At 39.1% G+C, this 25,711-nt stretch overlaps 1 protein-coding gene across 1 annotated transcript in view; it reads right to left on the bottom strand.

Moving 5' to 3' along the window:
* The window catches only part of FAR2 (fatty acyl-CoA reductase 2), a 64,647-nt gene that overhangs the window by 30,340 nt on the left and 8,596 nt on the right, over positions 1-25,711 (bottom strand). The window contains exons 2-4 of the mRNA XM_004383610.2: positions 11,436-11,611; positions 9,818-9,997; positions 320-497 (exon numbers count right to left, since the gene is read on the bottom strand). Of these exons, the coding sequence (XP_004383667.1) occupies positions 320-497; positions 9,818-9,997; positions 11,436-11,611 (534 nt within the window). The remainder of the gene's footprint in view (positions 1-319; positions 498-9,817; positions 9,998-11,435; positions 11,612-25,711) is intronic.

Genomic DNA, 25,711 nt, shown 5'->3' with positions numbered 1-25,711 from the left:
ACTTTGTTCTTCTTCTTGAGTAATGCTTTACTTATTTGGGGGCTTCCATGGAAATCTTGACACTAGAGTTAATCAAAAGCTAATCTGAAATGTCCATCCCATCTCTAGGATAGTCAGTGTAATACCAGATGAGACTCATGCTGGATAAATTCTGAACCAAACATGAATTCTGCCCTAATAAAATGGATTTATATTTGATTTAGTGCACTCAGCTGTAGATCCTGAGAAAGAGGGGAGGAGGGAAAGACATCAGAAAGTAACTGGGCTGAAAGGATTATGGTTTGGAAGCAAAGTACAAAATCCAGGCAAGTGGGCTTACTGGGAAAGGCTCCTGCCAGGTTGGTCCCACAATGGAGGGCCTTACGATGGCCACGTTTAGGTTCCCATTCTCTTGTTGCACCACCATCTCTGCCAAGGCCTTGGTGTAGGTGTAAGTATTGGGTTGATCCCCGATCAACTTGGGTGTGATCTCTTCAATAATAGAGTCGTCTAACCACCTGAAGGTAGAGGAAAAAGAATTGTAACAACATACGCTAGACAGTAGACCAAAAATAAAATGTGGAAGATGCAGACAATCATACAAAACTTCCATCTTCTAACTTAAGTTCTGGAATTGAGACCAGTCACAGGATACCAAGAATAAATGTGTACCTGTCCAAATCATACGTGAAGAGCTCCTTGCTTACCACTGCTAAGCTCAGTCTTACCAGTCAAATGCTACTTCCTCCTGCCAATAGATAGGTAGGTAGATAGATTGGTTAATTTAGTAGATATACAATCTACTACCTTATTACTTTATTAAATGTAATCTCCAATTATCTTTAATTACTTTCTCTCCAACAGGTTCACAAACACATTCACTGAACACACTTTTGAATGCTAATCATATGCCCAGTACTACATGAGGTGCTGTGCTCAGGTAGGCAGGTAACTGTCCTCATGGAGTTCAGGGGCTCTTTCCTCCAAGGTGCCTCAGGGGCAGCCCCACTCATTCAGTGTTGTCCAGGTAAACCCTACTGCATCAATCATGAAAACTTCAACTTTTAATTTTTTAAAAATTTTATTCAGTGCCTCAAGCAATAAAAGCAACTACATTTGGCAGACTTACAATTGATTTTAGCAAATCTATGAAATGTATTTTGGAAGTCCGTTTAGAGTCTATGCTAATAACCTGGTAGTTATTTCCAGAGATTTCCAATGAATTCTAAAGTGCTTTAATAACTATCAGTAGTCTGTCAAGTGAAGTGATCATAGTACTGTGAAGCAACTTTAATAGCACAATTATGGAATACTTCCACTTACAAGGGAGACATGTATTAGGAATAACTGAGTTACCATGGCATCAACCTAATCTTTTTAAAAAAGCTGTCAGACCATTTTAATCATCTAAAAGTCTATCTATACTTCTCTGAGAGAGTAATAAAATTATTGTCAATTAAATATTTAATATTTCTCTTAGCTGACAGATCTATTTGTTTAAACTTTTTACATCATTTTTAAAAATTATGCTGCTTGTATGTTAATGGGATTTTTATAATCAAGGTACTTGGTACATTTATTCCTATTTTATAGGACAGAGCATAATCATACAATTTTGATTATAGAAAATATGAACTATTCTCACTTTGCTCCCATGACAAACTGTTGATCTTTACGATTTGCTTAATTTGAAGTCTTAGAAACACAACTCTCAATTCCAATAAGTTTCCTTTGATATTAGGGGTAGAACATGAGCATTGATTCCCTTGTCCTGCCTCTGTTGGTGCTGAGCATATTCTAGATACTCAAATGCCTTTTGAGTTAAATTGAATTAGGAAAGGTTGATGGGTTTCTAGAATTAAAAACAACTCTTAATACTTAGAGAAATAGAAGATATTCCAATTATATGTCTACCTTGTGGTGGGGAGAGAGTGTGGGGCAATGAAGGGCCTCCCCATTTTTAATATAAGATTCCCACCACCTCATCTTATTTGTGGGCCAACATTGGATTGACTGATCTGAGACAATTTTTCTCTCTCCTAAAATATATAGGTTACAAAAACTAGATCTAGAAGAAATAGAGCCTAATTTTAATAAGGTGGTAAAGAAAACAAATTCTAAGAAAACATCAGAAACTCTTAATGTACTTGAACTGTATGTTACCTGGCTGGCACCTATTGCTGTTCCTGATGTCAGTGTTAGTGGAAAAGATATTGATTCCATAGATTTCTAAGAATGCAAATGCAAAAGATGTTGTAGTGTTCTGTGGACGATCTGCTTCTACCATTCTTAGCTCTACCTGTATTCTATTATATTATCTTCTTGGTCCCTCCATTTTAACTTGTGAAAAATGTCAATAATTACATCTGTTCTAAATTCTCAGTTTTCATGAGGACTCACAACTTCACCTAAAGCTACATGACAAAACAAAATGAGCCAATATGCTAAGCTTCCAAACAAGGGTACTTATTTTTAATAAAACAACCAAAAAGCATATATCCATATAGGTAATACTCAGAAAAACAAGAACACAAAAAAAAAAAAAAAAACCCAAACCTGTTGCCGTCCAGTTGATTCCAGTTCATAGCAACACTATAGAACAGGGTAGAACTGCCCCACGGGGTTTCCAAGGAGCACCTGGTGGATTCGAACTGCCGACCTTTTGGTTAATAGCCAGCCTCTTAACCACTGCACCACCAGGGCTCCACACAGGTAATAATAGTTGGTTCTAAATTATCTTTTCTAATATAGTCAAACAGACCATATGCTGTCTCACCCAGCCACTTCCTGGGTTCAAAGAGGAAATTAGTGGCAACAAATATGCGCTTGCACTGGTTGAGGGATGGCCTTTTCAGGGCCTATACTCAGTTCATGCTCTTCTTAACCAAGGTTTGGGTTGCTGCTTTTTTGTTTGTTTTTGTTTGTCCTAAATTTCTTTGTTAACAGTATATAAGTTAGCATGGGAAAGAGACACTATATAAATCAAAGTATATTTCTGAAATTAATCAAATGCCTATCAGTGTACTTAAAAAGATGTTCTGGACCCACGGGCTCTTGTGGATAAATTCTAAATGTCTCCTTAAACTGCTTCAAAAGAAGCCTAGTCATTTATTCCAGAAAGCAATCACACACACACACACACACACACACACACACAGAATTTCCTCTAAATATTACTATCTTTTTGGTTTGAAACTTATTGAATCAACCTTATAACTTTGTTAATAATTTCACAATCTATGCATTTATCAGACAAAATCACAAAAGGAGTAAGTGCTTTTTTCTCCTAATTTTCCTATGCAACAGGTAGGGCAGCCTAGGGGTATACCAGGAAAGCTTCTTTCTGTGAGGTAAGTAGTGGACACACTGCCTTGTGATAACCTTTGCTCTGTCCTTGTCTAGTCTGGATTATGTTCTTCCCTTGATTATTGCATTTAGTAATAATTGCAGTATGTATGTATGTACTTGCTACGTGTTCTTGCTGATATGTCTGTTTCCCCACTAGATAATGAGTCGAGGAGAGCAGGGATTATGTTTTTGATCTTTGTGTCTAATCACATTTTTGCCCCCAGGAAACAGCTAATTTGTTCAATAAACAGATGCTCTTCCACGTGGTAGTCTTGGTTAGCCGATTTAGGTACCATATAAGGTTTGGGGAAGCAGAGACGAATGATGATAAGAGAGAACAGATAAGCTTGGAAGGAGGCAAGGTTGTAGGGAGAATGTGGGGAAGGAAGGAAGACGAGATCTGTGTAGAAAAGGAAGCAAAACCAGAAGTTAAAGTTTCTAATGGCAGTGGTGAAAAGTGTTGAGAAGCTGAAAGGCCAATGATGGCCAACCTCAGGAGACCAACTGGCTTCATAGTAAATTTAAACTTTTTATTGAGGATGAGGGTACTTCTGTTCTGCGGCTTATGGTGAGTTGGCCTCTGTAGCTCCATCCAGACTTTGATTGAGCACCTATTGTAGGCCAGCCCTGTGCTAGACAATGAAAGGCCTAGCCAGTGGCCTGGCAACATGAAAACTACCCAGTCTGTTTAAGAGACAATCTGACCCTGCTCTGACCTACATTTAAAGCCTGGTGATATTAAATATTACATTTCACAGAATTTTCTTTTTCTTTTTTTTGCCAGCCACTTAGATACCATCATGCAGACTGCACAAGACTGAAAATTAAAGCACAAATGCTAGAGTTAGCTTTTTTCTTTCCTCTAAAACAGATGCAGTTTTTTTAGTGTTAACCATGTGTTCTTTAACAGAAAGGCAGAACTACAGTTGACCTCCTTTCATCTTTCCCAACAGGCCATTATTGGGGCCACTGCTGTGGGCTGCATGCAGCCTTCATTTTCCCTGCTTCTGGCACTCTTTACCTCGGTACATCCACCACAGCCAATTGCCTTCAGTGTTTGACTGAAACACCTTTTCTTTTTACATGTCAGATTAGCTGTGTCTTCTGGTGGCTGGATAGCTTCAAGAGTGTGATTTTCAAAAGGTATAAATCTATTGGAAACTTTCTATTCTAATTAAAGTATCTAGGAGTTGAAAGACAACAGAAAGTGAGGGAAAAAAAAAAAACAAAAACAGGGTGCATTGATTTTTGAATAAGAATGATCCCTACTTTAAATGAAAGCTGCTAAATGAAACAGCATTTAAAGGCAGTATGCCCCAAAATTGCCTAATCACAAATAAAAATTATTTGGGATTCCTATTAAAAATCCACCTTCTTGGGTACAATCTTAGAACTTCGGAGAAGATAGTCTGATCACCTGTATTTTTAACACACTCTGGTGATTCTTATATTCAGGAAAATTAGAGAATCACTGCTTTAAAAGAATTCTACCAGACAAACTTAAGTCATTAGGATTTGAATAAATTGAGGTTAAATCTAAAAAAGACATTCCTCCTTGGAGTAAAAATTTCAATAGAATGGAACTTAAAAAAAATTTAAATCCCTGGTATTAGATGGTTATGCAAGTTATACATATTTTAGTGCAAAAGAGCCAGAATCAACTCAACAGCAACAATTTTTTTTAAATCTGATGGCTGATTAGATACGTGTAACTCCATATATAAAGTAGTAGCCAAGTTGTATTGTTTTTCCCCCCAAAACACATAGATGTATTTTCCATCTGTTACTGCTCCCAATTCTAGTACTCCATTTTACTCCATCTCAGCTAATGGATTGCTCCTCCTCTGGCTACTCCCCATGCTAATCCACCCCCAACCCCCACTACCACCATAATAAGAGCCTCTTTCATTAGAGTCTTTCCTGGCTTAAAACAAAACAACACCCTCCCCCAGCCCCGTTTCCCCACAACCCCACTGCCCTCCTTCAATGGTTCCCCACTCTCTACAAAATTAAATACAATTCCTCTGCATGGTATTCAAAATCTCCACATTATGGCCCCAGCCTACTTTTCCAGCTAGATCTTCAACTGTTCCCCTACACGATAACGTACGTGCTGCCCTTTAAAAGCGGATTTCTAGCTATTTCCCAAAAATATCTCAGGTTTTCCTGCACCATTCATTTTCCTAATATGTGCCCCCATCTCCACCTATCCACACTGTACGCATTCTTCCAAGTCTATCTCACATGCCTTTCTTTACAGAGTGTTTCTACCCCCTCCAACTTTACCAGACTTAATATGTCCCATTTCCTCCTCTACGCTGAGGAAGTTAACTTGGCCTAAAAAATACAGAAAGCACCAACCCCAAAGGTCTATCTTTCCTGGTCAAAAACAGAACAAAACAAAACAAACAAACAAACAAAAAAACAAATCCACTGCCAATGAATCAATTCTGACTCACAGCAACTCTGTAAGACAGAGTAGAACTGCCCCATTGGGTTTCCAAAGAGAGGCTGGTGGATTTGAACTGCTGACCTTTTGTTTAGCAACTAAACTCTTTGCGTTTAGAAAAACAGACATTCTACTTAAGCTGATATTCTGGAAAACTAGAATTTCATTGGCAATCTCTGATCCATTTCTGCACATGAATTTCTCAAGGTAAATATTAACAAATATGTAGAAGCTAGTAATACAAAGATAGAGATGAGTAAGATTGGTGACAGAATGTTATATGACAAAATGTACTGGTTGGGATGAGGGGTAGAGAAGACAACTGCAGGTATGAGAGTTACAGAAATTAGTTGCTTAGCACTGATTATTGGTCACCCTTGTCCTAGTAATTGAAAGGATCAACTCCTAATTTAAGTTGTTATTAAAATATGTTTTTGCCAACATGTTAACATTTCTTATGTTAACACAATCAAATTTCATCTTCTGGAATGAATGGTTCAGGACAAAGGTAATTCTTGGAGATTTCAGATATGGGCTGAAAGGAAGGGAGCCAAGACCTGCAATCTTAGCTGTGGGATGGACAGAAAATGGGGTGGGCAGAACCAGTGGAGGCCTTGACCCTGCAGAGGATGGGACGGGGCGGGAGATGTGGGGTTTAGGCTCACAGCCTCACTCCCTTTATTGAATCAACTGGTGGTATCATTTGGGCTGAGCAATTGGGAAAGTTCCTGGCAAAAAGTGCAAATCCATTTTTGTTTCCCAGAACTGGCATCCCCATTAAACTGGAAAAGAAAAGTTCTATTTTACCTTTTCAGGGCATTTTTTGAGACCATAAAGCCCAGAGCACAGCTTCAAGGTCATCTTGTTGTCTAACTGGTTCCTTTCTAAAAAACGAGATTCTCTGGAATACTAAGAGCAATGACAGCTGCTAGACCCATGGGGTTACTATTATCATTGTTAATAAAAACTTCCAAGTGAAATAGAAACTTAAAAATCTTAGAAAGTCATCTTATTTTATCCACAGGCTAATTGCTATGTAAAAAAGAAATCAGAGAAAACAATGTTTTCTTAAAATAAACCAGCTAAGCCTAGATTGAAGTGGACTTTATTTGGAATCCTTAATGTAATTTGTTATTCTAAAACTTTAGAAAATTCAATTGTTGAAACAGTCATAAATGATGGTGTAGTTGGAGAGCGGTTGCTTGGCTTTATTAAAAACTTTATTTAAAACTTAATATATAGGTTTTATCCAGAGTTTAAGAAGACATGGGAAAACAGAAACAAGGTAAGGTATGGGCATACAGGTATTTTACACATAAGACTTTCACATCCCAAAACAGCAGCTTGCTATCAATTCAGTCATCTATTCTTGTTTCTGTCAAAAAATTACCAAACAAAAAATAGCCAGAACACTACCAACGATGGTCATCCAGAGTCATCAGAAGCTTTTCACCTCCATCAGAAGCTTTTCACTCATTCAGCAAATATTTGAGTGCTCCTATGTGCTGGCACCAGTTGCAGTCCAGTTGATTCTGACTCATGGCGGCTCCAAGTGTGTCATAGTAGTATCGCCAGTACTCTTCTCCAAGGTGCCTTTGAGTGGACTCAAAACTCCAACCTTTCAGTTAGTTCTGAAAACTTAATGCACTCAGCTAGAGGCACCTCAGAAGAAAGTCCTGCTGATCTACTTCCAAAAAAATCAGCCATTGAAAACCCTACGGAACACAGTCTATTTTGACACACATAGAGGTGCCATGAGTCAGGAACCTCAAAGGCAACAGGTGTGCCCTGGCACTGGAGACCACAAAGAAGAGTAAGAGTCGATTCTTTTGAGAGGCTTATTGTCTAATGGAGAATATAGATAAGTAACCAGATATTTAGAATGACCGGTGTTAAGAGCAATGATAAGATGATTGCAGGGTACTATGGGAGCATAGGGGAAGGGCCTAAGCTAGACGGCTTCCCAGGAGAGCTTTGAAATCTATTTATGAATTAACCAGGTGAAGGAGAGTGGAAGTAAGTTCCAAGAACAAGAGCATCATAAGAAAGGTAAAGCATATGAGAGAGAGGAGTAATTACTCCAGTGTGGCTGCAGCACAGATAGAAGGGCCGAGGTGAGAGATGAAGCTGACAGGTGGTCCTGAACATGAAGTTTTGAATTAATAAATGGTGGATATGACTTTTTCCCTGTTTTCTTTTTTGTTGTTGTTGTTAACAACCTTAATTCCTTAATTGAATTCAAAGTGTATTTTGTTGAGAGAAAATATAATTTCATTCCTGGTTCTGTTTGGCTGCATATTTGTTTTAATAATTGTTATCCTCAGAGAGGTAAATAACAGACATCACTTAAAACATTATAAAAATGTTAATTACAGTTTGATCATGAATCATGTAGTAATTACTTGCTTTCCCTGGTTGACATATAGTTAGGGGAGTGTGGGAAATGCTGAATACCTGAAGATAAATTAATTCCTCTTCTTGGAGGTGAGTTTATTCCTCTCTGAAACCTAGACTTAGTGTCTGGAAATAGTTTGGGAGGGAGGAAGTGGTCTGGAGTACCTGGAGAAGCCTCTCAATATGGGTAAACTTAACCTTCATTTTCTGCGTCTTTTCTCTGGTGAACTCTAGAGGCTCCTTTGCAGCCTCAAATTGCACTATGATATCTGTCAGGTATTAGAGGGATCAGCAGTGGAGGGAATCACTGGAAAGTCAGAGGCATGGTCTGAAATCAAAGGGAGGGTCTGCCGCTTTCTGGGGCGTATCAAATATGTAAGCACCAAATTTGCCAGAAGACAACACTGTAGGGAGGGCAGCTAACTGATAAATCAATTCTATCCTGAAAACACTCCAAGGCTTTATACATCGACTTCCCTGCATCGACTTTGGGCATCAGAGTATACTCTCATTTTCTCCAACTATCCTGACAAACTCTGGACTCTGAAAAAGCTCTTTTGCATCAACTAAGTAAATAATCATTTATTAGCAGCTTTAAGTAACCTCCAGGTTCTTTAGATGACTTTCATTTTTCTTTGTCCTGGATATTTTTAAATGACAGGTAAAAATATCTGTTGTCAGAGCTATAGGAGACAAAAATGATTGCCCTGAAGGGAATGAACTCTTGATTTAGCTAAAGCTTCGTTTTAGACAATTTTATTTTAAATGGAAATACAGTATTATAATCGACAAATTCACTGTGAAACAGTCAATTTTCTGTGCTGTAACACTTTTTATGCAGTCAGAGTTAAAAAAAAGCAAACACAAGGTAAACGTGATAAAATGGGGAAGAAGAGTGAAGAAGCAGAAAATAGAACCATACTTTTTCTGAGACCAGGGCCATTTCCTTACAACAAAGTGGTTCCTGTTACAGTTGGCAGGAAGAGAAAACTACTAGACACTGTTTCTCCTGCACAATGGGACGTAAAGAAAGTATATGTCAGCTGAATAGGTCAAGAGACCGACACCTTCCTGTTCTCTCTTAATTGTTCTTTACTAATAACCTTTTATTAAACATGCCCTGACACTGCCGTAAGTCATTTATATAACTCAATTCATCATCACTGCTATAAAATAGCCACTATTATTACCCTCCATTTTACAGATGAAGGAACTGAGGCTCAGAGAGGTCAAGTAACTTTCTCAATGTCACACAGCTAGTAAGTTGTGCAGCCATAAGTCAAACCCTGTCTTTCTGATTCCAAAACCATGTTCTTAACTGTTGTACTGTGTTGTCTTTATCTAACGGCAATGCTGAGTTAATTAAGAACCTGAGAAACCACTGTTATCTCTAGTATTCCAAATACCTCATGCAATTCTAAACGATTTAATCTTTAGGAATTTTTAGTCCCTTCCCCTACCACTTTTCCACAGCAGTATATTCCCAAATTGAGAAAGAAGGAAATAGAAGGTAACAGCGTAGCTAAAGGCAGCACCATTTCAAAGCAAACTGTTTCAAGGGTGTCCCACTTTATTACCTCATTAATGCATATCTACAAAGAATCAACAATATGCCCACCCCTTGGCTCCTCACTTGGCCCAACTTACTCCATGGAGTCAATTATTTTTTTTGGCTCCACAGGGCATGGATAGATCACTTCATCGATGTGCTTCAGGTTACAATTTGAAAAGGCAGTAGAGATATAGATGAAGGCTTCGAGCTTTGTCATCTGATTGGCCATAAGCAAGAGCTGCTGGGTGGCAATGACGTTAAGTTGCATGGCATGTCTAGAGAAGATTAAGCAGAAGGAAATGCAATGAGGTAATTCAGCATCCTGCCTTATTATAATTGCACCTACTCCAATAATTAGCATATCTGTCGGATTTTGGTGGCTGCCTCAAAGGACCAGGAATAAAAGTATGGGTCATGGCTGCAGTTATGTGGGACTTGGAATGTGTTATGTGTTGTTGGCACATTCTGTGTACATAAATCCGTTCACTAAAGCACTGTACATATTGTGCTTAGAAGTCACTTGGTTCTAAATCATCTGGAAAGAAACCACAATCCTCTGAATTTATAAAGGGGCTTTTATAAGCAGTCATTAAAAGAATGACAATATATAAATTAAGTATCTATCTCAAGAAGTTGGAAAATACAAATAAATTGGGGGGAAACAACAATATGAGTTGTTACTGCAAAGATACAGGTCAGACATAAAAACTGAGGTCAAAATCCTAAATTTTAGTGAATGGAATATAAGGCTATGTACGCACAATATGTGATGACAAAGAAATAGTTCATTCCAGGGATACATGGCTTATCCAGTATCAGGAACTCTATTAAATGTAATTTTTTAACTCAAAAGGAGAAAAACTATGTGATCATCTATAGATATTTGGAAAAGTTATTTAACGGTATTGAATATTTATTCCCAATTTAAAGGCAAATGATTACTGTTAAAAATATTTTAAGCCTTGTAAAAGATACAAGGTTAATATACTAAATATTCCAAGACGTCTTAAAATCAACAAGAAAAAGAATGTTTCAATAGAACAGTTCGCGAAGAACATGAAGAAGCATTTTAACAAAGAGGAAAATGCCAATAAATATTTAAACATCGTCAACCTTTCTAATCATCAAAGAAAAAAATTAAAACATGCAATTCCATGTTAAAAAGAAACTGTTCATAACCTGGGCACATCTGGTACGCAGCTGACAATTCTACTTTGGGGATTTACTCAAAGGAGAAAACACAAAGGTGTAAAAAAAATGTATGCACAAGGATGTCCATTGCAGAGTTATTTATAATAGTGAAAAATTAGAGCAACCCAAATGTCCATCCAATAGATTTGGTTGAGTATATTATAATATACATGTACAATGGAATGCCATCTGGTCATTATAAATTATGATAGAATATTTATTAACAATGAAAGATATACAGAAATATAATTGTGCCAGCTGCAAAACATCATTCTCAATATGATGTCATTTTAATTGAACATATATCTGTATTATTAGGGATGCATAAAGAAAAGTCGAGATGAATGTTCTCTACAATGTTTAATGTCCATCTCTGGATGGTGGGATTTTAGAGAAGTTTTACTTTCTTCTTTATATATTTTTTTTCACTGAGAATGTATAGCATTATTTTACAGAAACCACACACACACACGTGTGCACAAACGTATACATACAAGCCATGATAAGGAAATGGGAATGTACCTCAGATGGTCATCAAAGCGCACAGTTGCTGCACAGTGGAAGACAATGTTTGTACAGGACAGAAGCTCCTGCATGTCCTCCTTGTTAATGGCTAAGTCATTCTGACTGAGATCTGCATAAATGGCCCTGATCTTCTCATGCACATTGGGGCAAACTTCTTTGACTTTTTCAAACAGCTGAAACACAAATATAGATCAATATACAAAGATCATCATCACATTGTTCTTTTTTGCACTGGGTTTTTTCATTATATTCTCAAAAACTGGTTTTAGTTGTATTCATAGTACCCAAAGAAGACATCTACTCAATAGCCATCTGCTTTATTTCATGCAATTCAAAGCCAATTTAGCATAACTCTGGCTCCTCTTAACCTGATAAACATTTGAAAAAGTCAGTTCCAATAACCAGGAAGGCATGCATTTTGAACCTTTCCTGAGGAGCTGTAGTCAGTTATCCACACGCTCTTGTCCCCTTATCCCCTTTAAGGCAGCTTTGTGTTTATACGTGGTGATAGTTTCAATTCTTGGCTGGGAAATAACTGTCTTCCGTGCAAAATTATCAGGCTTTACACAGCCTTTGCAAATTAACAGCAAAATTATCAGCCTTTACAAACAGGTCTTATGAGCTCTAGTTCTAAACAATTTGGTTAACTGGCCCAGATTAACAAGCAGCACACACACAATTGGAAAATGACGAATTAAGCAAATTTGTAATAGGTAAAACAAAATAAAAATTTTATGTAATCTCATTCTAATAAATGGTAGTTATTGCTAGTAAGAGAATTAGATGAGCTCATGCACTTTTACAGGATTTTAATTGGCTTTTTAATATTCTAATTTATTTATAAAGAAAAAAGGGAACAGCACTGGAAGTTTTAGCTTTTATTACGATTATTCAGATGGAACATATACTTTACTTCTCCCTCCACTCAAAAACACTTAGCTTAAACTGGCATTTTCCATTTTCTCAGAAAATACAATTTTAATAAAATTTTCTCAGTTTCAACCTATTATAATAAGACAGAATTTTACCCTATAGCTGATATGGTATGTTCCAAAACCCGTTGCCGTCGAGTTGATTCTGACTCATAGTGATCCTATAGGACAGAGTAGAACTGCCCCATAGGGTTTCTAAGGAACAGCTGGTAGATTCGAACTGCTGACCTTTTGATTACCAGCTGAGCTCTTAACCACTGCACCACCAGGGTATGTTAACAGTGAGAAAAAGACAAGTAAGGTTGAATGTTTAGAAAGTTAAGAGCAGAGAAAATTAGTTTATGGTTTTACATTATAATATAGTAGCAGAGACAGACTCTCTAAACAAGGACACTTTCTTCTATTCTTGATTCTTATAGCAGGCTTCCTCTCCCTGTGAAAGAGCTACCCCAGGTTTTTTTTTTTTTACTGAGTAATAAGAAGTTGTTCTCAGGAAGTCAGAGAAATCATGTCTTATCTGTATTGGGTAAGACCATGTTCAGGGGCCATTCTGGGAGTTCAGTGAAGACGAATGAGGAAGGGACTCAAATCTACATATCGAAGTTAACATCCTTCTGTCACTGAGTTACCATTTTTCTCCACTTTAGGGTCGGCCTTTTCAGGGGGGTGTTACTGCAATTCTGAAAATAATTCAGAAGTCAGGTCAATTCTCAATGCTTTTTTGACATCTTGAATTAATAAGGTTGATAAAGTGTCCTAGGGAAATTCTTCAAAACAGCTCTTCTAATCTGATGAGTCATGTGCATGCTAAATGTTTGCTTTCACAGTTAAATGTTTTCCCTCTTGATAGTTCATGTCAGTTGTGCAACAGATGTGTGTTGGATTTTGGATAAGTTTATCTAAAATTTGGACAAGTTCACTCTTTTTTAATAATTTAATTTGTAGTAGGCTCTTTTTGAGCCTGCATGGGAAATTTATTTAGGGTTCAGTGGAGTGTTTGACTTTGGCCTGAAATGACTTCTGGCTACTGGAGAGCAAGAGGGGGTGATGACTTCAGTCTACACCCTCCCAGCAATAGAGTTCCTCATGTAGGAAGTCAACTATTATACATAGATTTTTCTTTTGTCTTTGATTTTTTTTAAATGCTTTTAAAAGGTAGAGGATACTGTTATACTGTATTATATTTTCAGACAACCTGTACAATATTGGAGAGCACCAAGATGATACATTTTCAGTATTACTATTTTAGGAGATAATGTCTCAATCTATGTTCTATTTAAAGACTTATATTTTAAAATTAGAGGGTATATCCAAATGAACATAGTGCAGTTAAATAAAGTTTGAGGTTTCTGATTCAGATAGTAGTTAATTATACTCAATTGCAATAAATCAATTAATTGAATTAAAACCACAATGTGAAATGCTGATCCCATTTACTCTATTAACTATGCCTTAAAATATGACTTGCCTTGTCAGGAATTTCACCATACAACTATAACTTCTAACAAAATAATAATCTCCAATAATCTTTACATGTTGTCATATCCTAAATAGAGTTCTTGATGTAACGGCCAACTGCCATCCAAAAGGCCAGTGGTTTTGACCAGGGCTTTTCAAAGTTCTGGGAGTCCCTGGGTGGTGCAAACAGTTAAGATGCTTGGCTGCTAACTGGAAAGTTAGCGGTTTGAAGTCCACCCAGAGGGACCTCAGAAGAAAGACCTGGTGATCTACTTCGAAAAAATCAGCTATGGAAAGCATGACGGAGTGCAGTTCTACTCTGACACACGTGGGGTTGCCATGAGTCAAAATGGACTCAGTGGTACTTGAGTTTTCAGAGTATTAGCCACGAAGGAACTTGCATTGGAATCACCAGTATGCATGTGAAAAATGTGGATTCCTGGCCCCATTCCAAACCCAGTCCGTAAGAACTGACTGGCGCATACCCAGGAGTCTGCATTTACGGTAAGTCCCCTAGTTCATCTTACACACATACACAAAGAGGAGGGCTTCTCTAGGAGGAGTATTAACATGAACAACTGACTGTAACTCATTTCCTCTTATAACTGCCCAGGGCATTCTCTACATCATTGGTTTGCGAACTGTGTGGGCATGAGAAAAATCTAGGAAACCCTATGTGGCAGTTCTACTCTGTCCTATAGGGTCGCTTTGAGTTGGAATCTACTCAGTGGCAATGGTTTTGGTTTGGTTTGCTTAAAAATTATTTCATTCCTCTACCTTCAGAGATCCTGACTCAGGAGGTTTGATGTGTAACCCAGGAAGTTAAGCTTCTTAACCAGCTCTGGGGACTATTGAGGGTAACTAGTGCCTGGGGGCAATTGATAAATTGCACCCCGCCCCCGCACCCCATTCCAGTGCCCATGGGCAATCTCTAAATTGCACCCTGCCCCCAATTTCAAGATGAATAGACATTGACAGCAGAAACTGTACACCTTCCCCTCTCTTGTCTGGCTGCCTCAGTCAGGTGCTTTCCATATTTGTGGTGCCTAGGAATGTCATTCTGCGCCTGCCTGGCGCCACCCTGGACTTGTGCCTGGGGGCAAGTGCCTCACTCTGCCCTTCCCCCTCGCTAGCCTCTGACCAGCTCCCCAGATAGGTCTGATATAGAGAGTCTAAGGACCATACTTGGAGAAACACTGACTCTGAAGATTCACTCTTAAAGTCAGAGCTTAAGTTCCCCTCTCTGGTTTGTAAATTCCTTAAGTCTTGTTCATCTCTTAATGCTTGACAGCACTGAATTCCTTTAAAGGAAATCGTGATGAATTGAAATTAATTCCTGTAAGAATAGCAATAGATCATAAACAGGAGCTGATTCCTGAAACTGTTTTGTTATCAGCTCTTTTGTGTCAGTGTGATGTAAGACAGCAGACTGCTAAAAGGGGGCACAAAGTTTTTCCTTGTGTCCTCTGTATTAACTGCCAGTATGAGCTGGGAGAGCCCACAGCAGACCCTCTTCTTTTCTAATAATGATGAGACTGAAGGACAAGACAAAATAAGTAAATGGGTCTTGGTTAGATACCAGCTTTTCTGAAGGTGTTCTTTGCTAATACAAGCCATTAATTAAAAGAGAAAACAAATGGAATAAAAAAGAGCAAAGAAAAACATATACAATAAAATCTGCAAAAGCCAGAACCTGTGTAAGGCAGAAATCTGTATTTTCCACTAAAACGAGCCATAGAAAGTGGTAAGACTGCACCCTGTCAAAGGTGGAAAACTTGTAAGAGCTGGAAAAACAAGACAGGTCTGTTGAGTTAAGGCTGTCACAGGTTTCACTGTAGTTTCAAAAATTTTACTGAAGACCCACCAATAAACAACTTAATTGTTTCAGATTTAAGAATCAAGGATTCGAACAGGTTGGTTCCAGTTCAAACCTCTGCTGAGAACCACTAGCAGAGCCAAATCAAACCCAGCCAAACCCACTGCTGCCGAGTCAATTCTGACTCATAGCAACCCCATAGGGTTCTGAGGGTATGAATCTCTATGGAAGCAGACTGCCACATCTTTCTCCCACGGAGCGCTGGTTGTTTTGAGCCTTTTGGTTAGCAGTCATTGCTTTAACCACTGCACCACCAGGGCTCCTTACTAGTAGAGCAGTGGTTCTCAAAATTTGTCATACAATAAGATTCACTGGGAATCTTGTTAAACTGTAGATTTTGATTCAGTATATCTGGTGTGGAAATGCAAATTCTCAGCAGAGGTTCTAACTGGAACAAACTGGTTTGAAGCCCTGTTAAGAACTTATCATATTCCTTCTTATTGCATAAACTCATATATTGTTTATTTAGTGTCATAAGACTGAGAGGGTAGAGTTGAATAACTACTTTCCATCATCAAATCTCAGAGAAAATGCTTTCCCATGGCTACAGAAGTCATGCCCATGAAGTTTCTTGAAATCAAACAATTTCTCTCCGTAGTTTTCTCATTCTGCTGAATTTTCTTAGGGTTTACAATGTTTCCCTCTTGCCTCTGGGCTATAAGTAACTTGCCATAAATAGAATAGTCTCTTGTGTTTAGAAACAAATTAAAGAGAGGCAAATACTTCCCTATGAAATGTCAAATTAAGGGAACATTCCCAAACTTTCTAAAGGAAATTTATAGCTTTGTTACCAGTTCGAAGTGCTTATATTACTTCCCAGGTGCTATCTTTCAATGATCACAGAAATGTATGCTGCTCTCATCAGGGATACGATTTCAGAAAATAGGGAAGCATTTTCTTTACTTGACAGTCTTAGATCTTTATTCAGCTTATCGAGGCCCTCTCTTCAAATATAACTATATTATATAGTCCCAATGACATATCAAATTTGCTTAATATTTTTATTTTGTGAAAAAAGATAAGTCCCTTAAACTAAAGGGCAGTTTCTGTGGAATATTCAGTTGTTATTATCACCCAAAACCCGATGGCATGGAGTCGATTCCAATTCATAGCGGCCCTATAGCCAGTCAGCCATATATTAGATGCCTGCCCAGGGCCGGATTACCCAATAAACAAGGTATGCTCAGACCCAATTGTGCCTTCCTACCAATCTGCAGGAACAATTTCACATGTCCCCTACCACATTAAAGATGTGGTGAAACCCATATGAAATTGCTCACCACAGATAAGCAGATAAACACAGTCAAGCCTGTGTGCACCTTGCTCAATTCAAGCCAATGCACACTGTGTTTTCTAGTTAATCTGCCGCTGTACCTGCCTGTGGCAGTGGTGGTGTGGCGGTAGATGTAAGGATGGGCAAAACAGCGGATGAACAAGAACAGATACATCACCAACAGAAGAAAACATCTCAAAGTGAAAGAGAGCCTGTAACATTTATCAGAGAATTTTTGGAGTGCTGAGTGAAAGCAAATCAATGGATTCTGCAAGTTAGCTCTCAAACACAAAAGACCTATTAAGAAATGATATAATCTAAATTGAGGCCAATTAAACACAAATAAATGCATGCAAATCAATGCAAAATATTATCATAGCCAATGTGCAGATTTACAAGGTGTTAGGAGTTTAGTAGTTTACAGGGAGTAACTATACTCCCATAAGATATAAAGGATTAACCAAGAAGTTTGTATTGCTTTAGTGAGGGCAATTTCTTGAACCAATAATTCTATCATTTTAGATAGGACTCTGAAGCAGCACTGTGTTGTGATGTAGTTATCAAACCTTTGTATATAGCAGAGGTGCCAGGGAAGTTGGTTAAAAAACCAAAACAACAAACAAACAGATGTTCTGACCCTGGAGTTTCTGATTCAACAGTTCTGAGTTGAAGCTCGGGTATCTGTACTTTGTACAAGCTCTCTAGCGATTCTGATACATCCTAAAATTGAGCACCATTAATAGGAGGACCTCAGGCTATTTGGAGTCATGAAGAACTGGGTGTGAATCTTGGCTCTTTTTTAGTGTGACTGAGGCAAGTTACTCTCTGAAGCCTCTGTGCGTTAATTTGAATATTTATCTAAAATGTCAAATACTGCCTATCTCATTCTTCGATATCAGAGAATTAATGATTCAGCATACATTCTGGTCTTCTTAGAAATAATTTTGCATTTACAAAATTGTAACTGAAAGTTCACTTTCCATAAAAATCTATGATAAATGCTAAAGTTGACCCAATGTTGAGTTTATCATCTTTTTATGCTGTGTCCCCACACCAAAGGTCAGTTTCACAGAGTTCCTTGAAAATAAGTACCTGGTGGCACAACAATAAAGCACTTGGCCGCTAACCAAAAGGTTTACCGTTTGACCTCACCCATTGGCTCTGTGGGAGAAAGACCTGGTGATCTGCTTCCATAAAGATGACAGCCTAGAAGACCCTGTGTGCCAGTTCTACTCTGTAAGAGTACTGACTCCACGGCATCCAGCAACAACAAAAACAACCTGGGCAAGAAAGGAGCTGGGGTAGCTAGAAAGATGGAGAACAACCTTAATATTTGTCCTACTTGCAAACAGACTTGGTGGCATCTCTGCATTATCCATGCTAAAGGATGGCAGAAGTGATGATGATAATCCAGAAGGGATGATATTGTCACCCCTGGGAAACACACTAACTGGAATGCAGGGCAAGATGAGCAGTGTTTACTCATTGCTGTAGAGTGGATTCCAATTCCTAGCAACCCTATAGGACAGAGTAGAACTGCTCCATAGATTTCTAAGGCTGTAAATATTTACGGAAGCAGACTGCCACATCTTTCTCCCATGGAGCAGCTGGTGGGTTTGTACTGCTGACCTTTTGGTTAGCAGCCGAGCGCTTAACCACTGCACCACCAGGGCTCCTGAGCAGTGTTTACAGGGAGAGATTTCCTAGGGGAGGCAGTGCAATGCTGTGGGAGAAGCATGGGCTTTATGCTAGAGATCTGCATTCAAATTCTACCCTGACACTTTCTTGGCATAGATTACATAACCTTGGAGAGATGATAATTTTCTGGGTTTAATTTCTCATCTGTAAGGTAGGAATAAGGCATACCACAGAGATATATGAGGATTAAATAGGTTAATGAAAGTCAGATGCCTAGCATAGCTCCTTGTCACTTAGTAGGTTCTTAATCATAGTGATTCCTTTTCCCTTCCCACTATAATACTCCATTTCTGAAAGCTGCTAAAGAGAAAGCTATTTTTACCCATGTGAGTGTGTGTGTGTGTGTGTGTGGCCATCCCAAGGTTTCTGATTATATCTGTCATCCAGGTACCTCTGAGAACTGAATTATTTTAGAGTCAGGTGGAATACCATGGCTTGGAGACTCTTTGAGTGAAAAGTGTATGGGCAACCTGATGCTTTCAAGAAAAAAGACTTGATGTGACTGAAAGAAATTGAACATGTGAATGATTGAATCAAGTAGAAAGTAAAAGAAGAGATTAAAAAAATAAATTGCTTCTGTTTCTGTATCCCAGGTCCGGTATATCCCCAGAAATCAATTTCTTGAATTATTATTTTTTTCTTGAAAGAAAGGAAATGGCCCATATGGGAGAGATTGAACATGCCTCAGCTGACCTGAGTTGAGTGTCAAACTGAAGACCAGTTAAAAACTTTTTAAAAGTGTGCCTTTGTTAATCATGGCACATTTCAACTTCTGCCAAGATTACATGCCTTATAGTTATTCCAAGTTTACAGAAGCCTGTTGCTTTTGGTAAACCCTATGGGGAAGTTCTACTCTGTGCTATAGGGTCGCTATGAGTCGGCATCAACTCAACAGCGGAGGGTAGTTGCTTTTCTTGGAAAAATAAAATTCTGGTGAAAAATAGAAAACAGTAATTAGTCAAAGCTGCTTTTGGGAGTTTAAAATACAAACTTCTTTTTCCAATTGCTTTTGCTTTATATAGAGATTTAATAGGATCATTAACATTAATCTGAGATTCATATTTGAGGCTGGTAACAAGTAGCTTTGCATGGGGTGGCGTGGACCAAGCATGAAAGTACTTTTTTTTCCTTACGAAAGTCTTTGAAAATTAGCAAGGAACTTCTATGTAAAATGAAGTTAAATCTGTTGGGTGCCAAATCTTTCTTCATTCTCAATAATGTCCGATCATTGGCCTTTTCTTTGCAGGTATTATTTAGTTCAAACTTAATTCATTTGTTGGCTTACTTCTTCTCATTGTTATCTTGCTAGGTGCTGTTGAGTCGATTCTGACTCATAGCGACCATATGCACAACAGAATGAAACACTGCCTGATCCTGTGCCATCCTCAAAATCGTTACTGTGTTTGAGCCCATTGTTGCAGCCACTGTGTCAATCCATCTCATTGAGGGTCTTCCTCTTTTTTGCCGACCTTCTATTTTACCAAGCACGATGTCCTTCTCCAGGGACTGGTCCCTTCTGAAAACATGTCCAAGGTATGTGAGACAAAGTCTTGCCATTCTTGCTTCTAAGGAGCATTCTGGTTGTACTTCTTCCAAGACAGATTTGTTCCTTCTTCTGGCAGTCCATGGTATATTCAATATTCTTCTCCAACACCATGACTCAGAGGTGTCAATTCTTCTTCAGTCTTCCTTATTCATTGTCCAGCTTTCACATGCATATGAGGCGATTGAAAACATCATGCTTGGGTCAGGCGCACCTTAGTCCTTAAAGTGACATCTTTGCTTTTTAACACTTTGAAGAGATCTCTTGCAGCAGATTTGTGCAATGCAGTGCGTCCTCTGATTTCTTGACTGCTGCTTCCATGGGCATTGATTGTGGATCCAAGCAACATGAAATCCTTGACGACTTCAAACTTTTCTCCATTTATCATGATGTTGCTTATTGGTCCACTTGTGAAGATTTTTGTTTTCTTTATGTTGAGGCATAATCCATACTGAAGGCTGTGGTCTATGATCTCCATCAATAAGTGCTTCAAGACCTCGTCACTTTCAGCAAGCAAGGTTGTGTCATGTGCATAATGCAGGTTGTTAATAAGTCTTCCTCCAATCCTGATGCCCCATTCTTCACATAGTCCAGCTTCTTGGATTGAATAAGTATGGTAAAAGGATACAACCCTGATGCACACCTTTCCTTACTTTAAACCATTCAGTATCCCTCTGTTCTGTTCGAACGACTGCCTTTTGATCTAAGTATAGGTTCCTCATGAGCACAATTAAGTGTTCTGGAATTCTCATTCTTTGCAATGTTATCCATAACTTGTTACAATCCACACAGTTGAATGCCTTTGTACAGTCAGCAAAACACAGGTAAACCTTTCTGGTATTCTCTGCTTTCGGCCATGATCCATCTGATATCAGGAATGATATAGCTCATTCCATGTCCTCTTCTGAATCCGGCTTGAATTTTTGGGAGTTCCCTGTCGATGTACTATTGTAACTGCTTTTGAAAGATCTTCAGCAAAATTATACTTGTGTATGATATGAATGATATTGTTCAACAATTTTCACATTTTGTTGGATCTCCTTTCTCTAGAGTGGGTAAAAATAAGGACCTCTTCCAGTCGGTTGGCCAGGTAGCTGTCTTCCAAATTTCTTGGCATAGATGAGTGAGTGCTTCCGGCGCTGCTTTTGCTTCTTGAAACATTTCAATTGGAATTCCATCAGTTCCTGCAGCCTTGTTTTTCGCCAATGCCTCCAGTGCAGCTTGGACTTCTTCCTTCAGTACCATCAGTTCTTGATCATATGCCACCTCCTGAAATGGTTGAAAGTAGACCAGTTCTTTTTGATACAGTGACTCTGTGTATTCCTTCCATCTTCTGTTGAAGCTTCCTGTGTCATTTAATATTTTCCCTGTTGAATCCTTTAATATTGCCACTTGAGGCTTGAATTTTTTCTTCAGTTCTTTCAGCTTGAGAAATGCCAAGTGTTTTCTTCTCTTTTGGTTTTCTAACTCCAGGTCTTTGCACATTTCATTATAACATTTTACTTTGTCTTCTCGAACTGCCCTTTGAAATCTTCTGTTCAGCTCTTTGAATTCATCATTTCTTCCTTTCCATTTAGCTACTCTACATTCAAGAACAACTTTCAGGGTCTCTTCTGACATCCATTTTGGTGTTTTCTTTCATCCCTGTCTTTTTAATGACCTCTTGCTTTCTTCATGAATGATGTCTTGATGTCATTCCACAGCTCATCTGGTCTTCAGTCATTAGTGTTCAATGTGTCAAATCTATTCTTGAGATGGTCTCTAAATTCAGGTGGGGTATACTGAAGGTCATACTTTGGCTCTTGTGGACTTGTTCTAATTTTCTTCAACTTCAGCTTGAACTTGCATATGAGCAATTGATATTCTGTTCCACAGTCAGCCCCTGGCCTTGTCTGACGATATTGAGCTTTTCCATCATCTCTTTCTACAGATGTAGTCGATTTGATTCCTGTGTATTCCATCTGGCAAGGTCCATGTGTATAGCTACCGTTTATGTTGTTGAAAAAAGGTATTTGTAATGAAGAAGTCGTTGGTTTTGCAAAATTCTATCATGCGATCTCCAGCGTCGTTTCTATCAACAAGGCCATATTTTCCAACTACCAATCCTTCTTCATTGTTTCCAATTTTTGCATTCCAATCGCAGTAGTTATCAATGCATCTTGACTGCATGTTTGATCAATTTCAGACTACATAAGTTGGTAAAAATCTTCAATTTCTTCATCTTTGGCCTTAGTGGTTGGTGCTTAAATTTGAATAATAGTTGTTGTCTTAGTCATCTAGTGCTGCTATAACAGAAATACCACAAGTGGATGGCTTTAACAAACAGAGGTTTATTCTCTCAATCTTCCCTTGGACTAGAGCATCTCTGTGTGGGAACCCTGGGTCCAAAGGACGTGCTTTGCTCCCAGTGCTGCTTTCTTGGTGGTATGAGGTACTCCCGTCTCTGCTTGCTTCTCTCTTTTACATCCCAAAAGAAACTGGCTCAAGACGCTATCTAATCTTGTAGATTGAGTCCTGCCTTATTAACATAACTGCCGCCTATCACCTATTAACATCATAGAGGCAGGATTTACAACACATAGGAAAATCACATCATATAACAAAATGGTGGACAATCACACAAAACTGGGAATCATGGCCTAGTCAAATTGATACACGTATTTTTGGGGGCCACAATTCAATCCATGGCAGTCATATTAACTGGTCTTCCTTGTAGGCGTGTGGATATTATCCTATCACTGATAGTATTGTACTTCAGAATAGATCTTGAAATGTTCTTTTTGATGATGAATGTGATGGCATTCCTCTTCAATTTGTCATTCCTGGCATAGTAGAGGAAACACGGGTAGTGTAGTGGTTAAGAGCTACGGCTGCTAACCAAAAGGTTGGCAGTCCAAATCCACCAGGAGCTCCTTGGAAACTCTATGGGGCAGTTCTACTCTGACCTATAGGGTCGCTATGAGTCAGAACAGACTCGACGGCAACGGTTTTGGTTTTTGGTTTTGGTTGGCATAGTAGACTTTATGGTTTTCTGATTCAAAATGGCCAATACTAGTCCATTTCGGCTCACTTATGCCTAGGATACCGATGTTTATGTGTTCCATTTCATTTTTGACGACTTCCAATTTTCCTAGATTCATAGTTTGTACATTCCACGTTCTGATTATTAATTGATATTTGCATCTGTTTCTTCTCATTTTGAGTCATTACACATCAGCAAATGAAGGTCCTGAAAGCTTGATTCCATCCACATCATTAAGGTCAACTCTGCTTTGAGGAGGCAGCCCTTCCCCAGTTGTATTTTGAGTGCCTTCCAACCTGAGGGGCTCATCTTCTGGCACTATATCACACAATGTTCCACTGCTATTCATAAGGTTTTCACTAGACAATTTTTTCAGAAGTAGACTGCCAGGTCCTTCTTCCTAGTCTGTCTTAGTCTGGAAGCTCAGCTGAAACCTGTCCACCAAGGATGACCCTGCTGGTATTTGAAACACCCGATGGCAAAGCTTCCAGTATCACAGCAACACCCAAGCTACCAGAGTATGACAAGCTGACAGATATGTGGTGGGGCTTACTTCTTAGGAACTACCAAACACTGATAGTCTCACAAGAAGATACGATAAACTATTTTATAAAATATTACTATTTTCTTTTGTCTTAAATCTTAAACCTAATTGTGTTCAGTGAACTGAGGACCCAGTGGGTGGCTCTGCATGATTTATTACCCAAAGATATTCAGGGTATTTCAGTGTTGACTCTCCTCGGGAGCAGCTGAGGGCTTTTTCAGTGATTCACATTTTTCCAGAGAAGCTCACTTGAAGTATCCACTGCAACCTGCCAAACTCTGTCTTTGTTTATAAATCCACTTCTGAGTAACATCATACAGGATATTCCTTCCCTGGAAATCTTGGATTTTGCCTGGTTGATATGGATTGAATTGTGTCCCCCCAAAATGTGTGTCAAATTGGCTAGTCCATGATTCCCGGTGTTGTATGGTTGCCCACCATTTTGGCATCTGATGTGATTTTCCTATGTGTTGTAAATCCTTCCTCTATGATGTTAATGAGGTGGGACTAGTGGCAGTTATGTTAATGAGGCACTTAATCTACAAGTTTAAGTTGTGTCTGAAGTCAATCTCTTTGAGATATAAAAGAAGCACGTAGAGAGATGAAGGACCTCCTACCACCAAGAAACAAGAGCCAAGAGAGTAGCACATCCTTTGGACTCAGAGTTCCTGCACTGAGAAGCTCCTTGACTAGGGAGGGTTGATGACAAGGACATTCCCCCAGAGCTGACAGAGGGAGAAGGCCTTCCCCTGGAGCTGGCACCCTGAGTTTCGACTTCTAGCCTCCTAGACTGTTTGAGAATAAATCTCTGTTAAGGCCATCCACTTGTGGTATTTCTGTTATAGCAGCACTAGATAACTAAGACAGAATTTGGTACCGGGAGAGCGGGGTGCTGCTCTGACAAATACCTAAAATGTGAAAGTGGTTTTGAAACTGTGAATGGGTAAAGGCTGGAAGAAAAAGCCTAGATTGCCTTGAAGAGACTAAGAGACTGCTGGTGGAATTATGGACATCAGAGACAATACTGGTGAGGACTCAGAAGGAAATGAGAGCTGTTACACTGGAGACAGCATAGACAGTGAGAAGTAGCAGCAGAACCAGGAGACCAGTGCAATACAATGCTGGAGCTGACCCACGGAGTGAGAGAGCTGAGTGCCTTCAGCAGGAAGCTTTCTGGCAGAGTGGGGTACCTCCAAGCACTTGTCAGTGGAGCTAGGCTTGCTGATCCACAGAGCAAGAGAGCTCTGTGCCTTCCAGCCGAAGTTTACTGGTGGAGTGGGGTGCCTCCAGGCACTTTTTGGTGGAGCTACAGAGCTTTGGAACACTTGCCCGAGCAGGACAGACTTGGGTGGTGAGGCCTGAGGGGCTGAGGGTCTAAGGAACATAGGAAGCAGAGCTGCCTCAGTCTCAAAGGGTAGGGCCATGACCTCTGAGGTCTCAAAGGGTGAAGTTGCCACTCAAATGGACTAAGATAATGAGGTCACCCAAATTCAAGGGAGCAGAGTTGCCATTCCAAGCTGAAGCCCAGGGCCGATTCCACTCAGAATCTGGAGAATGTGGCCAATACCTAGAGTCTGGCGGGTAGGGCCATTATCTAAATGGTTTCAGAGAATAGGCTTATTTTCAAGCCTTAAGAGCTGATGTAATGTGTTCTGCTGACTTACTTGGTGCCTATTATCACTTCTTTCCCTCCAGTTTCTCCCATTTGTAATGGAAATGTCTAGCTTGTACGTGTTCCACCGCTGTACTTTGGAAGCAGATAACTTGTATTCTAGATTTCACAGATGAAAAGGAATTTTTGGATTTTGGACTTGGAGTTGATTTAAGACTTCTGCTATGATATGGTGGGGTAAATGTGTTTTATATGTGGCAACGACATGAATTTTGGGGGGCCAAAGTGTGGAATGTTATGGATTGAATTGTGTCC

This window comes from Trichechus manatus, unplaced genomic scaffold (genome assembly GCF_000243295.1).
Source record: "Trichechus manatus latirostris isolate Lorelei unplaced genomic scaffold, TriManLat1.0 scaffold00112, whole genome shotgun sequence".
Classification (NCBI taxonomy): Eukaryota; Metazoa; Chordata; class Mammalia; order Sirenia; family Trichechidae; genus Trichechus; species Trichechus manatus.
The sequence above is the reverse complement of the archived record's forward strand: the minus strand, read 5'-3'. Positions and strand labels throughout refer to the sequence as shown.